Raw genomic sequence first — 18,535 nt, forward strand, 5'->3', positions numbered from 1 at the left:
TCAGTGTGCAGTTAATCTGGCCAGAAGGTGGCGTAGCAGGACACAGAGCAGCAGGGCAGCGTGGGAGAGGTGGGGGGCACAGGCGGCGTTACACTCCTTGCCTCCCTCGCAGCGGGACTGTTGGCACAGCACCCCCTTAAACTCCGGAGGACAGATGCACTTCTGGTTCTGGTAACACGTTCCACCGTTCTGGCATAGCTGCAGCTCCTCATCACAAATGTTCGCTATGGAAGAGAGAGACCCAGGTAGAAATAGATAGGCAAAAGAGAGAGGTAGAATCAAAGAGAGGGAGGGGGAGGGAGGTAGAGGAGGAAAGGGAGGGAAGGGAGAAGGTGGAATGAGAGAGAGAGAGGGTGGTGAGACATGGTGACAGGGTGTCATGAGAGACAAATGGAAATTGGGGAAGGAAAAAGAGCAAAGAGTAAAAAGTAAGGTTTATGGTGAGGAAGGGTAGAGGAAGGGGGGGTGAAGGAAACAACACGGTGGGAAAAGGAGATGAAGAGAGAACCGAGCGATTGAAAGTAAAGAACAGGAAAAGAGAGAAGGGAGTGAAAGTGAAAAAAGGAAAAGATAAGTTCTCCAAGCCTCACCTCGGGGAAACACAGCAAGTAACACCTGCCTTATCTTTCCTCTTTGGATTTTTTATCCTGCATATTTTCCTGTACATTTTCTCTGGGTCAAATAATTTCCACTATTTTCAATCCAGGTGTAAAAAAAAACATAATTAAAAAGCTATAAAACGGGTTAGGGAAAACAGGTAAGTTTATACTGCACAAGATATTTGACCTAAAAAGTTGGTGTGTGATGTGTGTGTATTTGCATGCGTGCAGGCATGTAATGTAGGCCTAGGTATGTATGAGAGAGAAAGAGAGGTTTTGCTGTGGACAGAACACATTGTTGTTTCATGCATCTACGATGCGTCCATTGCTTGTTTCTTAACACAAATAAGGATTAATCTTTCCAATCTTTTTACAGTTCTCTTCCACACTAACATTCCTTCTGACTGACCCCAATGGATAACAACACTAGGTTAAATAAGGGATTCCTTCCTCTAAATGCAGCCTCTGATTGGATAAGGCACAGATGGATGGGGGGGGGGGGTCTATTTGAGATGCAGCCCCCTGACTGGATGGTAGATGTTGGGGGGTAAGGTGGGTCCCTAACGGGGTTGTGGTGCGACAGGGTCATCCATTAGAGGGGGAGGTGGTACCAGTAATGAGCTACATGACCCAGTACAGTAGAGCCCAGGCTCTAGGCCTGGAATAAGCTACTTTGACATATTCCCCCAGGTAGCTAACACACACACACACACACACAGGCAAGTGCAGTGTAGTCTTCCCCCCCTGTGTACTCACGGTAGCACCCTTGTTTCCAGTAGTATCCAGAGGAGCAGTCTTCACACTTGGGCCCAGCAGCGCCATCTTTACACTGGCAGAACCCTGTTCCGTTACAGCGGTCGTGGACAGAGCCCATCTCGTTACAGTTACACTCTGGAGAGAGGGACAGAGAGAGAGAGAGAGAGAGAGAGAGAGAGAGAAGATGGGGGGGAGGGGGGGTGTGGGGATTAAAGGCATAGTAAAACATGGAAACGTGTTAGAAGGTCAGTTCTTTCATAGAGGCTTTATGAGTGTGGTTGAGGATTGAGGATGTATTATTCTATGAGGCTGGGGATGGAGCGTATGTGCGTGTGTGTGAGCGTATGTGCGCTCGTGTGTCTAAGCTGTATTGGTCAGCAGGTCAACTAACGGTCCTGGTTTGTGTCGACTCCTCGGCCTAACCGTGTGTGTGTGTCTTAGCCGTGTGTGTGTGTGTGTGTGTGTGTGTGTGTCCTAGCCCTGTGTGTGTGTCTATGTGTGTGTGTGTGTCCTAGCCCTGTATGTGTGTGTCCTAGCTAGTGTGTGTGTATCCTAGCTAGTGTGTGTATGTGTGTGTGTCCTAGCTAGTGTGTGTGTGTGTGTGTCCTAGCTAGTGTGTGTGTGTGTGTGTCCTAGCTAGTGTGTGTGTGTGTGTCCTAGATAGTGTGTGTGTGTGTGTGTGTCCTAGCTAGTGTGTGTGTGTGTGTGTCCTCCCACCGTGGCCAGGGGCCTCATTTATAAAGCTTGCGTACGCACACAATTTTGGGATTTATAAAAACTGTGCGCACCTCTAGGCTACGCACACTGTGATCCATGCGTACACATAGAAACTCAAGAAATGTCAACTGCGACTCAGAAGGATGAAACAGGAGAAACGCTTTGAAATGGATACAATTTCCACCAACATAAATCGAAATATTACCTCACATATTATGTGAGTGCACACAAAGAATATACGTGCACACTGCACATATCTTATTCTCCCTTGTCCTGTACCCATCACAATGTAGCCTACATATATATGTGTTCGTATATATATAGATATTCATGCAAATATATTAACTTTTTATATTCATATTCATTGCACATAGCGCGAGGCTGGACACGTTGAGCACCGTTCCTGATTCACTGTTCCCGAGTGCTCAGTGGGTAACGTCCCGATAAGTCCAATGATCGCAATATCCATACATTGAAGAACATGAACAAGCCCACTGTAGACAATTGACTATCATCCCCAAGCACACCCCATCTATACGGACTACGAACATTTTAAGCACACAGACACTTTATTACTGAGCTATCTATTATTACTAATTGCACCACCAGTGTATCTTGTCTTACTACTAATAATCTGTCATTATTAAACAATACTTGGATGTTATGTATTATCATGAATAGTAAGGTGAACAATAGGACGAATCATGTTTAAACTGACTCCGTTGTTGAAGCAGTCTGGAACCTAGATATTATATAGACGAGAGAAGAGAGTTTCGTCGTACGCAAAGTAAGAACATTTGGATTCTGATTTATAAAAGGCGCACCGCAAGCGCACCGCACGCAAGTGGAATTTGCGGGCCACTCTTCCCACACCTGCTTCCCTTTATCCCAATCAACCCTAGGCCCAATCCCAATTCACCCCTAGCCCTTCGTTTTCACCCCTATGGCTCAATTTGCGCGTTCACGTTTAGGGCGAGGGCTGTCTCAATTCATATTTCGTCGAGGGCTAGGGGTAAGGGGGAGGGCTAACTATTACTTCGTTTCGAGGGATTTCAGGACCAGACTAGCTTCGAAGGGCTAACGGTACGCTACCCCTTGATACCAGGATGCATTGCGAATCATCTACAGAAATCTTATGTCGCTCTATTCAATGCGGAAATGTCATTTTACTTTCTCTGTAATTACTTATTAATAAAGATTTGAAAAATTATGATAACCATCGTATTGTCTTAGTTTAATGTCATTACAATGCATTATAGACCTTTTATTTATAACACGCATAACCCAAAAATCGCTTTTATGTCGGTGCTGTGTCTAACGTTACAGTAACGCAACGCTGCATGACAGTCGAGCATTTCAGTGATGTACAATCATAAATCAATTATTACCTGTGGCGTTTGACAGTGGATGATGGTACATATGTAAAGTTATCTATCAAACGTTCGGCTGACTTGTACATGATGCGCATTTTGACCTATTTCCACCCGCAATCTAATCTGAGCAGTTGTTATTATGTAATATTATTAATGGGTTGTATCATTCATTTCAATGCATTATAGACCTTTTCTTTATAACAAGCACAACAACAACAAAACGTTATCATGCCGATATAAGTGTGTCTAACGTTACAAGCTGATTTGTGCATGACAGTCGCGCATTGACATATTTCCATGTCTGATGGCATATGACATGCGAAATGTAACAGTTAAGGATACGCGTAAAGGATGATGATCTATCACCGTTCGACTCTACTGAGAAATGTTTCCGCTTATTTGTCATCTCTCCTTCACGGGCAAATGTGGCCGTGTCCCCAAGAGATCCTCTTTCTACGTTTTTGACCACCACTATGATGGATTGATTTTTGGATTCTAGACGACGAATTGTTCTGAGAAAGGCGCTTGGTAACGTGATTTTTGGACAACGCTTTATGACTACTGATGGACTCGTGTGTATGTGGTGGCTGAGGATTGAGTCACGGGTATCTTTGGAGGAACATTGTGCGCTGACAGATGGTTAATACTCTGTGTTTTGGTTGGAGTCATTCATTGTCATTATTGCGATGTCCACAAAAAATACATCGCTGACGGAAGAGACTAAAAAAGGAACGTCTAACTACAGTGTGTTGATAACAAACGGAAAAATATCCTTATAGCACACGCAACAGAAATAAACACAGCTGAAGAAGGCATTGCGAGATGTGAGAATTCGCCGGCAACACAACGCGTCACCCGTACCGCGTCAAACCACTGTTGATGACGTAGGCGCCGTGAAGGGCTGTCCCAATTCAAAGGGCTGAGATTTGAAGGGGTAGGGCTTGTGACGTATTCGAAGGCAAGGCCTTCGAATCGAGTGACACTCGAAAACGAGCCATAGGGGTAGAAAAGGGAATTGGGATTGGCCACAAATGTTGCGCACGGGAACGAGCGTCTCGCCCCACCCTTTTTAACACCCATGCTTTGCCTCTTATTGGTCAGTGAAATGCCCGACAGAAGGCGAAACAAATTTCACCCACTCAATTTCTGCGCAGTAGTTCCGCTTAACGAACACATAACAATATGAAACTCTCGTATAATATCTATGTTCCAGACTGTATCGACAACATGTTGACCTTATTATTTATGGTAATACATTTCATAACATTCAAGTATTGTTTAATTCAATTACAGATTCAATTAAATATGATTCCCGATTAAACTGTACAACATATCTCCCTTTGTATTTATTATGTTAAATCATGTTTTTTCTTTTAGATTAGATTAAATCTTATTGTCATTGACAAGTACCAAGGTTGTCACAAGGAAATGCAGTTCATCATCTAACCTGCATTGTAGAAAAGCTAAGCATGTTTCAAGTTTATTGTTACGTTACATTAAGAGAGTAAAATTCGTAGGCTTCGGTTCCTGACATGGCAGCACAAGACATAACCCAGCAAGCACCGACGGACCTGGACGAATTCGGACCAGCCCAATAACGGCCAGATCACGTAATATCACAACTAGTTAGTATCTGGCCCAGAATATCACCCTATTTCAACTATATAATTTTTTTACAGAAAAAGACTTTGCCACTGAAATAACTAAATGGTTGTAATCGAGCTTAAAATAACTATTTTTCCGACCAGCACTTATTGTGTAACATCAGAAACATAATTGGCACTGATTTACAAGCTGTGTGTTAACAAAACTCATTTTGATAATTTCTTCAGCTTGAAAGAGAGCAGCATGGACAGACCCTGATAGTGGCCAGATCAAGTTATATCATGACTAGTCCGATCTGACCCAGAATATCACCCTATTTCAACTAAGAAAAATCTTAGGAAAAAATACTTTACCATCGAGTGTCACAAAACTCATTTTGATAATTTGTTCACCTTGAGAGAGATCAGCACAGACGAATTCAGGCCATCCCAATAACGGCCAGATCAAGTCATATCACAACTAGTTAGTATCTGGCCCAGAATATCACCCTATTTCAACTAAAATTAATTTTACAGAAAAAGACATTGCCACTGAAATAACTAAATGGTTGTAATCAAGGTTAAAATAAAAACATTTCCGACCAGCACTTATTGTGTAACATCAGAAACATAATTTGTTACAAGCTGTTTGAAAATGTGTTAACAAAAATCATTTAGATAATTTCTTCAGCTTGAAAAAAAAGCAGCATGGATGGACCCCAAAAGCAGCCAGATCAGCCAGCAGTCAGCAGTCAGATCTGGCCCAGAATGTCACCCTATTTCAACAAGAAAAATTCATAGTGAAAAACACTTTGCCTGAAAGACTTTCTCACTAACGTTTTCACTAAGAATTTTTTTCATTGAAATAGGGTGATATTCTGGGCCAGATACTAACTAGTCGTGATATGACTTGATCTGGCCGCATTAATGGCAGATTTTTCCAATCAGCACTTACTGTGTAATATTGATAACATAATTTGTGCTGATTTACAAGCTGTTTGAAAAAACTAATTTTGATAATTTGTTCAGCTTGAAAGAGAGCAGCACAGACAGACCCTGCTGAGAGCAGCCAGATCAAGTCATATCACGACTACTATCTGGCCCAGAATGTCACCCTATTTAAAATATATATATATAATTCTGATGAGACACATCAATCGAAAATCGTGTAGAACACAAGTCTTTTTCAAGTGTTTTTCTGTCAAATGTATGTTAGTTGAAATAGGGTGATATTCTGGGCCAGATACTAACTAGTCGTGATATGACTTGAGCTGGCCGTTATTGGGCTGGCCCGAATTCGTCCATTCTGATCTCTCTCAAGCTGAACAAATTATCAACATTTGTTTTGAGACACTCAATGGCAAGTCTTTTTCCCTAAGATTTTTTCTTAGTTGAAATAGGGTGACATTCTGGGCCAGATCGGACTAGTCATGATATAACTTGATCTGGTCGCTATCACGGTCCCTCTGTGCTGCTCTCTTTCAAGCTGAACAAATTATCAAAATTAGTTTTGTTAATGTTATCAACATTACAAGTTCAAGTATGAGTCAGGTTGTGTAAAAATGCTGTGCAGGTTATATCACTTCTACACTGTAAAAAGTGTAACAAGTCGTTCATCCAATACAATAATTGTTATTTAAAACAGTAGACAACTATTGATTTGATTATGAAAATGCTTTTTATTTATTTTTATTTGTAGACAACAGTTAGATATCGAAAAAAACTATTGATTTGACTATTGTAGAGCATTCTACATGCTATTTGAATCATAGCAGCCACCGTACGTGCTACTGCGCATGTCAGATCAGATTCACATCTCAGTATAGTGTTGATGAGCCGTTGTTGTTACAATACTGGTCACTTCATAAAGTATTCCCTCCGTATCGTCATTCAACATGGTGTCAGAAGTAAACGCGGACATAACAAACTAATTTTCAAGTTTAAAGTTTTGAAAACGGACAAGGAAAACCAATCACCGATTGAGTGAGGACAGCTAGCTAACAAAGCTAACTTTGTAACTTCCGACCGTCTACTCTACAGAGAAATGGCGAGTGTTTGAACAGCAGTAGGACATGTTCATTGTGTTTGAACAGCAGTATGACATGTTCATTGTGTTTGAACAGCAGTAGGACATGTTCATTGTGTTTGAACAGCAGTAGGACATGTTCATTGTGTTTGAACAGCAGTATGACATGTTCATTGCAGTGGCACATCTCGACAAGCCAGCCCGCACACAGGCGTATATTCTCCTCAATCTAGCAGGATCGAAGCTTGAACGCGAGGGATCATTCGTATACTCTCTGTGTTAACTGTGTGTGTTAACAGTTAAAGCTTTTGAAGTGTTTACGTTTTGTAAATAAAAAGTTCTGTTGACAAAAGGTATAAATGTGTAGTTGTATATTTAATAGTAAAGTTTGTGTTCATGATTAGATAATTGTTTCAGTTTTTGTAATTGAAAGTTATTGTTGATAATGAAGACATTCCCAGCAAGCACAAATACGTTATAAAGACGTCATGATGACGCCTTTCAGTATAATAACTAGGCCATATCACATGTTGTTTAGGGGATTTTTATGACGTCTTAACCAGGACGTTATCTCAACAACTTCTTAATGACCTGAATACAACCGGCTGTTTTAGGTGACCAAAAAGACGTTATAAGTACGTCGTGTTGACGCCTTTCTGAAGACGTCCAGAACTAGGCCAGATCACATGTCGTTTAGGGGATTTTTTTTCCAGGACGTCATTTCAACGACTTTTTGGTGACCAGAATACAACCGGCTCTTTTAGGTCACCAAAAAGTCGTTGAACTGACGTCCTGAAAAGACGTCAAAAAATCCCCTAAACGACATGTGATCTGGCCTAGTCCTGAACGTCTCTGAAAGACGTCAACATGACGTCTTTATAACGTCTTTGTGCTTGCTGGGAAGGCAATAGGCATAATACAAGATAAAGGTGACAATATTACAGCTAAGAGAGGATACACTAGTGATGCAACTAGTAATAATAGATAGTTCAGTAATCTGTGCGCTTAAAGTTTTCGTAGTCCGTATACATGGGGATGGGGTGTACTTGGGGATGATAGTCAATTGTCTACAGTGGGCCTGTTCATGTTCTTCACTGTATTGCATGAATATCAATATGATATGTACAGTAAAGATATATGTATATAGTGTGATGCGTACAGGACAAGGACGAATAAGATATGTGCAGTGTGCACGTATCCTTTGTGTGCACTCCTTCATAATACGTGAGAGGCAATATTTCTTATGGAAATGGTATCCATTTCAAAGCGTTTCTCTTTCATCCTTCTGCCAGCGGAGTCGCAGTTGCTCATTTCTCCAGTTACTATGCGTACGCATGGGTCCCAGTGTGCTTAGAGGTGTGCACAGTTTCACGCCAAGTTCCTTTTTTATAAATCCCAAATTTGCGGGAAAATTTACGTACGCAAGTCACAATCAGATGGGCAAGACCAAAAAGGTCCATCATGGGCAAGACCAAAAAGTTGTATAAGGACTTCAGGGACAAGATTGTAGACCTGCACAAGGCTGGAATGGGCTACAAGACCATCAGCAAGCAGCTTGTTGAGAAGGAGACAACTGCTGTGCGATTATTTGAAAATGACAGAAAGACAAAATAACCATAAATCGCCCTCGGTCTGGGGCGATGATCATAAAATGCATCTGCGTTTCCTTGTCTTAGTACTTCTCAATGACAATAAGGTTGAATCTAATCTAATCTAAAAGATAAATGATTTAGTATAATAACTACAAAGCAAGGTATCTGTTTTTGCAAAACAACCTCTCAAATGTTGTAGTTTAATCAGGAATCATATTTAATTGGATCTGTAATTATTATACATATTATACCAATACTTGGATGTTATGACATTATCATATATCACGTTTAAACTGATTCCGTTGTCGATGCAGTCTGGAACATGTTATGGTCTGGCGAGAACGTTCGTTGCGCGGAAATTGACTGATTGGGTGAAAAAAAAAGAATTCTGGCGTTCTGTCGGGCGTTTGACTAACCATTTATATGCAACGTTTGCAGGAAAACTATGGGCGTCAAAAAGGGTGGGACAAGACGCTCGTTCACGTGTGCAACAGAGTTGATTGGAAGCAGGCGTGGAACTTGCAAATTCCACCGGCGTGCGCACCGTTTTATAAATCCGAATGTTGGTGCCGTAAATGTTCTTGCTTTGCAAAGGTGCGTAGGTACGCAAAGCTTTATAAATGAGGCCCCATCTCCCTCCAGCCAGGCTAGGACTTGTGTGGCCCTAAACAAGGTTTTTTAACGTGGCCCCACACCTTTCATCGACGGGGACGGGGGACAGGGGGGTGAGGAAGGAGGGGTGGTAGCAGAGAGGGTGGTAGTGGAATTGTTGACAAAATGTCTAGCGGTTGTGGCCCTAAACAACCACATAGAGTGTTTATGCCAGCGGCCAGCCCTGCCCCCAGCCACCCAGAGCTCACCTATAGATGGACTCACCTCCACAGAGCTCACCTATAGATGGACTCACCTCCACAGAGCTCACCTACAGATGGACTCACCTCCACAGAGCTCACCTATAGATGGACTCACCTCCACAGAGCTCACCTACAAATGGACTCACCTCCACAGCAAATGCATAAGGAGTATCTCAAGAGAAGTTCCGGATGAATGTACAGTGCATCCGGAAAGTATTCTACAGACAATTCCTTTGACTTCATGGCTTGGTTTGTGCTCTGACATGCACTGTCAACTGTGGGACCTTATATAGACAGATGTGTGCCTTTCCAAATCATGTCCAATCAATTAAATGTACCACAGGTGGACTCCAATCAAGTTGTAGAAACATTTGAAGGATGATCAGTGGAAACAGGATGCACCTGAGCTGAGTGTCTTAGCACTAGGGTGTGAATACTTATGTACATGTGATATTTGAGTGTTTCATTTGTAATACATTTGCAAAGGTTTTTTTTAAAAAAAGTACGTTTTTGGGGTATTGCGTGTAGAATTTTGAGAGAGAAAAATGTTTTTTGGGAATAAGGCTGTAACATAACAAAATGTGGAAAGAGTGAAGGGGTGTGAATACTTTCCTGATGCACTGTATCTGATTATAAAGCTTATACAACATGGGGGGGGGAGGGTTAGGGTTAGGGTGGTGGGGGGGTCAAAACTTGGTTTGTTGTTCAGTACAAGACACAAGTATCCTCTAACAGAGGGTGGGCTTGAGCCTCCTCAGACTGACCGATACAGATGCCCTCAGACTGACCAATACAGATGCCCTCAGACTGACCGATACAGATGCCCTCGTCGTCCAGTTCGGCAGAGGCGTTCCGGAAGTACCCCAGCCTGCAGTGCTGGCAGTTCTGCCCCCTGGTGTTGTGCTTGCAGCTGACGCACGTCACGATGTTCAGGTAGTCGATGTAGCTGCAGCGGTTGGCGTGTCCGTAGCACTCACAGTCTGAGAGGAAGAGAGAAGAGAAGCCCAGCAGACACTGTTACATTATTGACTCATGTGATTTCATGATCTATCTATAGAAAAAAATAATGTGTTTGAAATCGCTCGCCTCCATTTGAAGCCCCTCCTCCTCTGCTCTGAGACGCTCCGCCTCCCATCAGCTTTTGGACGGGCGCGCCGTCAGACTCTCTGATAATAACTAACTGATAACTCCCAACTCCTTCATAACCTCCCCCAAGAGAGCTGACTATGCTTTACTGTGCTTTACTGATGTAATGTGTGTGTGTGTGTGTGTGTGTGTGTGTGTGTGTGTGTGTGTGTGTGTGTGTGTGTGTGTGTGTGTGTGTGTGTGTGTGTGTGTGTGTGTGTGTGTGTGTGTGTGTGTGTGTGTGTGTGTTGTGGGAGAGGATTTGAGTTGATTTCAATGCAAGTGAGATTAAAGAGGCTTGTTTGAGGGTAGATGAAAGTATCTTTGTCTTGGTGTTACAAGGTCCTGACAGCCCTGTTATTGACCTGATCTTATCTAGAGAATCCTCTCACATCCGTAACTTTCACTCTGTCCACTCATTGGAACGGTGAGTCATCATTCACTCATCGGAAAGGTGATTTCCCTCAAGGTCTCCAACGTTGCCATGGTTAGTAAACTTGGGAGACTTTCAGTGAGATCACAGATCAGATGAATGGACGCAGAGCGAAAGTTCCGGGTGTGAAGTGGCCAATATCAATGTCCATATTGCATATTGCAAAGTATCAGATTTAAATCCTACTCCTACTCAAAACCATGAAGGTTCTTATAATTGTTTTAATCTACAATGCATGTGATTATGCTTACATTGTATGACTATGTTTAGAGACCAAATCTAAGTGTAGTGAGTCTCTGACCAAGGTTTGAATGTAAAGAGTGAATGTGCAGAAGCGTTCCACTCCTCCCACACAGAGAAATCTCAGTAATATCTTTGCAATTTCGAGTTCTGCACTGTGTGGAGGGGTGGGGGGCGGGGGTGGGGGGCGGTTTGCTCCACATTTCTCAGATTATCTTGGCTGAGGTCGGTACCTAATTAAGGTTTTATTAAGCTTTAGAAGTCGACTGCGTTAGTGTGCTGCAAGGCATCGCTGTCCTCTAAAGAGGCGTTTACCAGGCATGTTTATGCAAATACACATTTAAATGCACATTAAAAAGTCGGAGTTTAGCTGTTTAATCAGCCGTCACATTATTATTTTATTATTGTTTGGTTGATGATGCCAGCTGAAATATTTATGTTCTGGTTTTAAGGAAGCCAGTTAAGGGTGGAAGCATAAAGTGCTTCTCTCAGCATAGAAGCCGGGTTACAGAGAAACCGGCTAATTAAATATAAATGCCCAATTACTCCACAGATGGGAGGGAGAATGGGACATTGTTTCACAAATTAACACAACGTGAAGATGCAACTTTATGGAGGGCTGTAAATTGCTAACAAGGAGAGACCCTTATTTTTGAAGTATAGAGGACAGCTGTTAAATCTGTGGACAAACGAATACCACACACACAGATCATATCATGTTGGACAGTGAGAGAATGGACCTCTTTTCACAATGAACAACGATTGCCTCTGATAAGTGTTTAAAAAAAATCATCCATTACACTTACCTTAATAATGAATGAGTCATATAAAATCAACACATGATGAGGGAGGATGGAGGTAGAAAGAGAAAACAATTGTTGAATAGTCAAACAATAAAAAAGAAAACATGCAGTTTCAAAGGAATTTTTCCACAGTTTTTTGTAGGCACTTATCTACTGCCCACTCAGGTATTGACAACGTCTATAATGTACTCCTAATTTACAATCACAAAGAGTTTCATGAAGCCTCTGCCTTCTGTATGTATCAGTGGAGGCTGGCAGAGGTAGAAATCAGAGGATGGGCTCCTTGGATCCATGCATTGCAATGGTATGTATGCATCCCCAGACACTCCTATGCCTGCTGGTGTTGATCTCTTACCTTTGAAATCATCGTATATGATCCCAAACAGCTGTCTGGCCTGGGGCTCTCCTGAGAGCAAGAGCTTCAGGAGCCCTTAGGAGACGAAGGAGTCTTTGTTTTAGATGGGTTCTCTGGACCAGCAAACACCGCCACCACCCCCACCCCCCCAACACTCAACACTCAGAACAGCTAGTAGCACTCAACACTCAGAACAGCTAGTAGCACTCAACACTCAGAACAGCTAGTAGCACTCAACACTCAGAACAGCTAGTAGCACTCAACACTCAGAACAGCTAGTACTGCAGCAAATATGTGACAGCCTGCTGGTGAAAGGGGTAACAAGTCGGCAGCCGATTTAATGTTCAGACTTTTATTTTGGAAAAAGTAAATACATTTCAGCATTGTTGAAAATTAATGACACATCGCTAGTCAACTAACACAGCGTGTTTTATGAGCCTGCTAACAATGTAAAGTAGTGTTCTAGTTAAGTAGGTAGCAGTTTTGATTGCTCACCCAATCCATTGCATTGCAATATTTTGGCTTGACTAGCGAGTGTGTATTGTGATTTTCAACAACGTTGAAATGTATTTCCGTTTTTCTAAATAAAATTCGGAACATTTCGATTGGTTGCCGACTTGTTCCCCCCTTTCACCAGCCACTGTCACATATCCTATGGGCTAAGGTATCTGCATGTTATAGAGAGGAGGGTTATTATCACCAACCAGCTATGGGAAGGATGCTCACAAGGCTCTGGGGATCTAGCGGATTCTACACTTGAGGTGATATACCCTACACCTACACACTAGAGATTATACCATGCTACAGTAGCTTTACCTTTCCTCTTCTCCTTCTCTCTCTCCTCTTTCTCCTCACTCTCTTCTTCACTCTCTTCCTTCTTCTCCTCTGACTCCTCTTCTCTCTCAGAGGGTTTTGTGGCCACCTGACTGCGGGTTTCCGTCTCACGTTTCAGTGAAACTGGGATGACCACAAAAGGATGAATGAGAGCTTTGCCAGGAGATCTAGATCTCTACAGTTCAGGTTGACTAGTGCTATCTGACTGCTACCGTCTCTCGCTCCAGCTCAGATCAATGGCTCTCTACATATCGACTAGTGCTGTCTGAAAAAGCAACTTCTTTTTTATGTCTTTACTTTTGCCTCCACCTCTACTCAGTTCCAGTCAGTTAGAGGTCTTCAGAGATCCACCTGAACCCCCCCCTCACACACTCATTACTGCAAACTAGCTGCATAGGCCTACATGCACTTCTACCACTAATCTACAACAGATACCTTTTCCTTCAGTCTTTCTCTCTCTGTCCTCCTTCCTCTCCTCCTCCTTCTCTTCCACGTCCACAGAGGGTTGTATAGTCTCCTCTGTGTCACCACTCTCAGTCTTTCTCTCTCTGTCCTCCTTCCTCTCCTCCTCCTTCTCTCCCACGTCCACAGAGGGTTGTATAGTCTCCTCTGTGTCACCAGTCTCAGTCACTTCTCCCTCAGGCTCTGAGAGGACTGTGACCACTAAAGGATCACACATGTTCAGTTAGAGGAACATTAAGGAAGACATTTTGAAGGTAAATTAAAATACAGCTGATATACAGTGGGGGAAACACCTCAACCATTGTTTAATTCAACTTCCTTCCTTTTCCTTCACATGAAGTTTAGACCAGACATTGGTATTAACTCAATACATCTACATTGTAGTTTGTTGTAACATTCCAATCCTTAAATCCATAAACACTATGTGCAATAAAGTGGAACAACACAGGACCTCAAGTATTGAACGTCTACTTGAAAAACCACTAAACCAGCTAATGCCGTACTAATGAGTTCTCCTACCTGTGCTAATTAGACTCAGCTGAGTTACTGCATGTTGGTGTACTTCCAATCTTTGAAAAAAGGTTTCCCACCTCTGAATGAAAGTAAACAAATCATTTGTCATCAAGCTTTCCTGCAAAACACATCTCATGATGGATAGAGGCAAAAAGCTCTCACAAGACAGCTCAGTTTGTCACTACTGAGACTCCGTACTCCACCTCCGTACCCTACCTACACAGAGACGCTGGTTTGGGATTATTTTTGTTCAAGTTTGGACTAATGATACATTTTTCTTTGATGTTTTGCTCTGTCTGCTTTCTGACGGAATACAACAGACTGATTTATGGACTTGATTAACGCCTGACTTTTACATCTTCCAGCGAACTCTATTTTCCACTTTGTCGCGACTTCGTCGCTAATTGTTAGCCCTATAAACAACAAGGGATACCTTGTGTGAGACGAGGACTGTGGAAGTTACCAGCGAGGTCTTTTTTATATTTCTGCTAGCTCCCTGCTACCTGCTAGCTCCTGCTAGTAAGTAAGTAAAGTTTTATTTATATAGCGCCTTGTACATGAAATGCAACTCAAAGCGCATTTGAAAGTGCACTGAAAGAGGCAATCTCAAATCTGTTTGGACTGCCCACAAGTAGGGTTGCCACCCGTACCTTGAAATACGGAATCGTTCCTTATTTGACAGTTAAAAGATGCATTCCGTTTTGAACCAATACGGAACGCTGTTTGTTCCGTATTTTCAATCCACCCGCATTGCGTGATTCCTCCAATATATCTTACTGCAGCGCTGGGCAATGTCAGTGTTTCCTCTATATGCATTGATTCGTGGCGGCCCGCACTGCAATCAAGACTGAATCGCTCTCAACAGGCGCGCGGCGCGAGGCGACGCGCTTGCAAAACAGTTTTGTGATTGGTCCGAATTTCGCGGGACATTTGAATTTCTGGAAATCGCCCGTCGCCGGTGCCTTTAATCCCGTATCCTAATCGAAAATGCAACATCATCAGCGATTACTGTGGGTTATTGCATTTACTGCTGTTCTCTGGTTCATGTTCTTATACCAGTGCTCACTATAGAGTATTTTAAAATGGAGTGACTGCAGGAACAGGTGCTCTGTCGAGCTCATGAGGAGTGAGCTGCTGTCCTGTTCAGAGTTTTACTCCATTGTTTTGAAAGACAAACAGCTGCTCAGTGCTGCAAGGAGTGATCAGAAGTACACTTGGAAAAAGAAATACACACAGTGAGGAAGAGAGAGGTGTTAACTGTTTTCACAGGAAAAATAAGTAACACAATGAGGAGAAGAGAGAGAGCTCAACTGCTAAACCCTGTCTACTGCTGCACAGGATTGAATGATGACTGTTGAATGTTTTGTAGTTTTATAGTTTCATAAATTATTATTTGCACAACCATTGTTGCACTATATTTGAAAGTGGCAAAGCTTTGTTTAATTGTAAGTTATTGAGTTAAGTTATGGCGCATATACTGTATGCTAATGCTTTTTGTTTAATACATTTTGTATTAAGATACGTTCAGTCAGTGTTAATAAAGCACTTGAAACTTTAAGTATGAATCTAAATGCTTTATTGAAACAATGTTTAACTTATGATTTACTAGCACTGGGGCCCCCACCCCGCCCTTGGGCCCGTGGTGGTCGTGGTCCCGAGGAGCGGGGCCCCTACTGCGAGGGGTGTCCCTTATTTCTCTGACTGAAAGGTGGCAACCCTACCCACAAGCCACGTCTATGAAGCTGTTCAAAAGAGTCTTTCTTTTGCAATTCATCTGACATCCGTCGAACATCGTCCTTAAGGTAGACGATTTTATTGTTTGCTTTCCGGAGTAGTACATAGTCCTACATACTTGGAGTAGTTGGCAGTGTAAGTTCCAACTTAAAACATATACAACCATGGAATAAGAAGAAGAAGAAAAAAAAAGTAGAAGTAAAAAGGGGGGGGGGGGGGCGGGGAAACAATTTAACACGAGACACAACAGCAGGGGAGGGGGAAGGGAGGAGGGGTTACATCACCCTCTGTAGGAAAGAAAACACCTGTGTGCTGTTCTTAACATCTGCTATTCTAATCGCAGCGCACTGTGCTGCCACGGTGGGGGGTGTTCAGAGATGGGGGGGGGGGGGGGGGCTAGCTCCCTACTACCTTGACTGAGATAGAGGAAGTGAGGGGGTTCAGAGATGACGGCGGAGGAAAGCAGTCTGAACCAGATGAACAACAGAAACAGCACTTTCAACCGAGTGGAACATACACTGCCAACTACTCCAAGTATGTAGGACTATGTACTACTCCGGAAAGTAAACAATAAAATTGTCTACCTTAAGGACGATGTTCGACGGATGTCAGATGAATTGCAAAAGAAAGACTCTTTTGAACAGCTTCATAGACGTGGCTTGTGGGCAGTCCAAACAGATTGCCTCTTTCAGTGCAGCCAGCCAAGACACAGTTCTCTGGGACCCCTCCATTTGACCACAGCTTTCCTCCTGCTCAACACCTAACCATCAGTCTTCCTGGGCCATGGTGGTGGTTCGTGATCACAAAGGAACGCCGGTTGGTCGGGGCTGCCTCACCAGCTGGCTTATGCCTCTCCAACCGCTACGCGACCTTGTCCACCGACACTCCTGTCCACCCAGCTGATGCTCCTGCAGCTCTGTCCTCCTAACCAGACCAGGACCTTCCCAACACGGCGCCTGCTGACACTGCAACTTCCTCCCCTTCCTCTCATAAGGCTAAAGTGATCTCAAGAACAAATGGTATACTTTAACCTGTGTCCTTCTTAGTTTATGTAGGAGCTAAAGAAGTATAAATGTATACTGTATTCTGTGATAGCAATTAGAGAATGAAAATAACAGTAATCGGTTTGAAGAAAAAAACTGTCTGAAAGCAAGACATTAGCAAGACATAATCAATACAAATGTCATCAGACTCGAGTCCTTGGAGATGACTCTGTGATTCTCTGCTTTCTGAAGTACTGAAAGTTTAAACAGCGCCACAAAACCAACCAGTGGTCTAAGATATAATACATTATAGTATGGTAGTATGGTACTACCATGACAATGAATGGGAAAAAGTTAATGGAGTTTCAGAGTAACTTTTCCTGACTCCGGAGGTCCCCGGTTCGAGACCGGGCAGGGACAACGTTTTTTCCCTTTTACCTTTGAGGTGGAGCAGTTGCTGACAATAGGGCTTGATTCAACCAACTAGAATTCAGGCGAGAACAGTCGGGTGCAGTGTATCTGTGCAGTCTGAGGTTTGGCAGTTAAGTGCAATTCTGACTGCATAGCTTTTTTACTCAGCAATTAAGAGATTCTAATCTTATTCACAAATCATCAAAACTAAGAGATATAAAAAATAAAAAAATAAAAAAGAGTTATAATGAGGTAAAACAAAACAAACCAGTTTGTCATGTATTTCTTAATTCCAACACCACACATGTTTTTGTCGTTTTATTCCCCCCCCCAAAATACAATTAAATACTACTATTTTAAACTTGTGATTTTAAACTTGTGATTATTATTGTGATTAACTTGATTTAAAAAAATTATTGATTGACAGCACTAGTTAATGTCTACCTAAATCTATACCTAAATTTCATGTGAATAACTGCAATGAAAATAAAATAAACATGTTGAATTTAAAAATGATTGATGGGTTATGTGGTTGATGTGGTTAATACTTATATACACTGTACACTGTCCAGACCAGATAAACAGCTCTGATTACTCTGAGAGCATTGCATATACAGTTGTCAGTAGGCTCTATCATATCAACTCACACACTCATTACTGCAAACTAGCTGCATAGACCTACATGCACTTCTGCCACTAATCTACAACAGATACCTTTGCCTTCAGTCTTTCTCTCTCTGTCCTCCTTCCTCTCCTCCTCCTTCTCTCCCACGTCCACAGAGGGTTGTATAGTCTCCTCTGTGTCACCACTCTCAGTCACTTCTCCCTCAGGTTGTGAGAGGACTGTGACCACTGAAGGATCACACATGTTCAGTTAGAGGAACATTAAGGAAGACATTTTGAATGTAATAAATAGGATGCATTCCCATTACATAGATAACAAGCTTGCAGCTACCGTTACATTTGTTTAGACATGTCTAACTCTTCTAACAGATATCCAGCTCTACGCTAGACCGTTACAGCTAAACAATACCTTCCGCCTCAATCTCTTTCTCTTCCTCCACCACTTCCACTTTCTCTGCCTCTCTCTCAGGAGGCTTTTCTCTTTCCTCAGGGGCCTCTGCCTTAGGTTCGGGGGGAAC

General features: G+C 42.5%; 1 protein-coding gene across 1 annotated transcript in view; it reads right to left on the bottom strand.

Annotated features, from left to right (window-relative positions):
- Positions 1-18,535, bottom strand: part of ntng2b (netrin g2b) — a gene marked incomplete at both ends in the record, with an annotated part of 70,724 nt that continues 52,189 nt past the window's right edge. Inside the window, 3 exons of the mRNA XM_080528014.1 lie at positions 1-224; positions 1,356-1,490; positions 10,313-10,480. Of these exons, the coding sequence (XP_080384140.1) occupies positions 1-224; positions 1,356-1,490; positions 10,313-10,480 (527 nt within the window). The remainder of the gene's footprint in view (positions 225-1,355; positions 1,491-10,312; positions 10,481-18,535) is intronic.

This window comes from Nansenia antarctica, assembly GCF_963989245.1.
Source record: "Nansenia antarctica genome assembly, chromosome: 4".
Lineage (NCBI taxonomy): Eukaryota > Metazoa > Chordata > Actinopteri > Argentiniformes > Microstomatidae > Nansenia > Nansenia antarctica.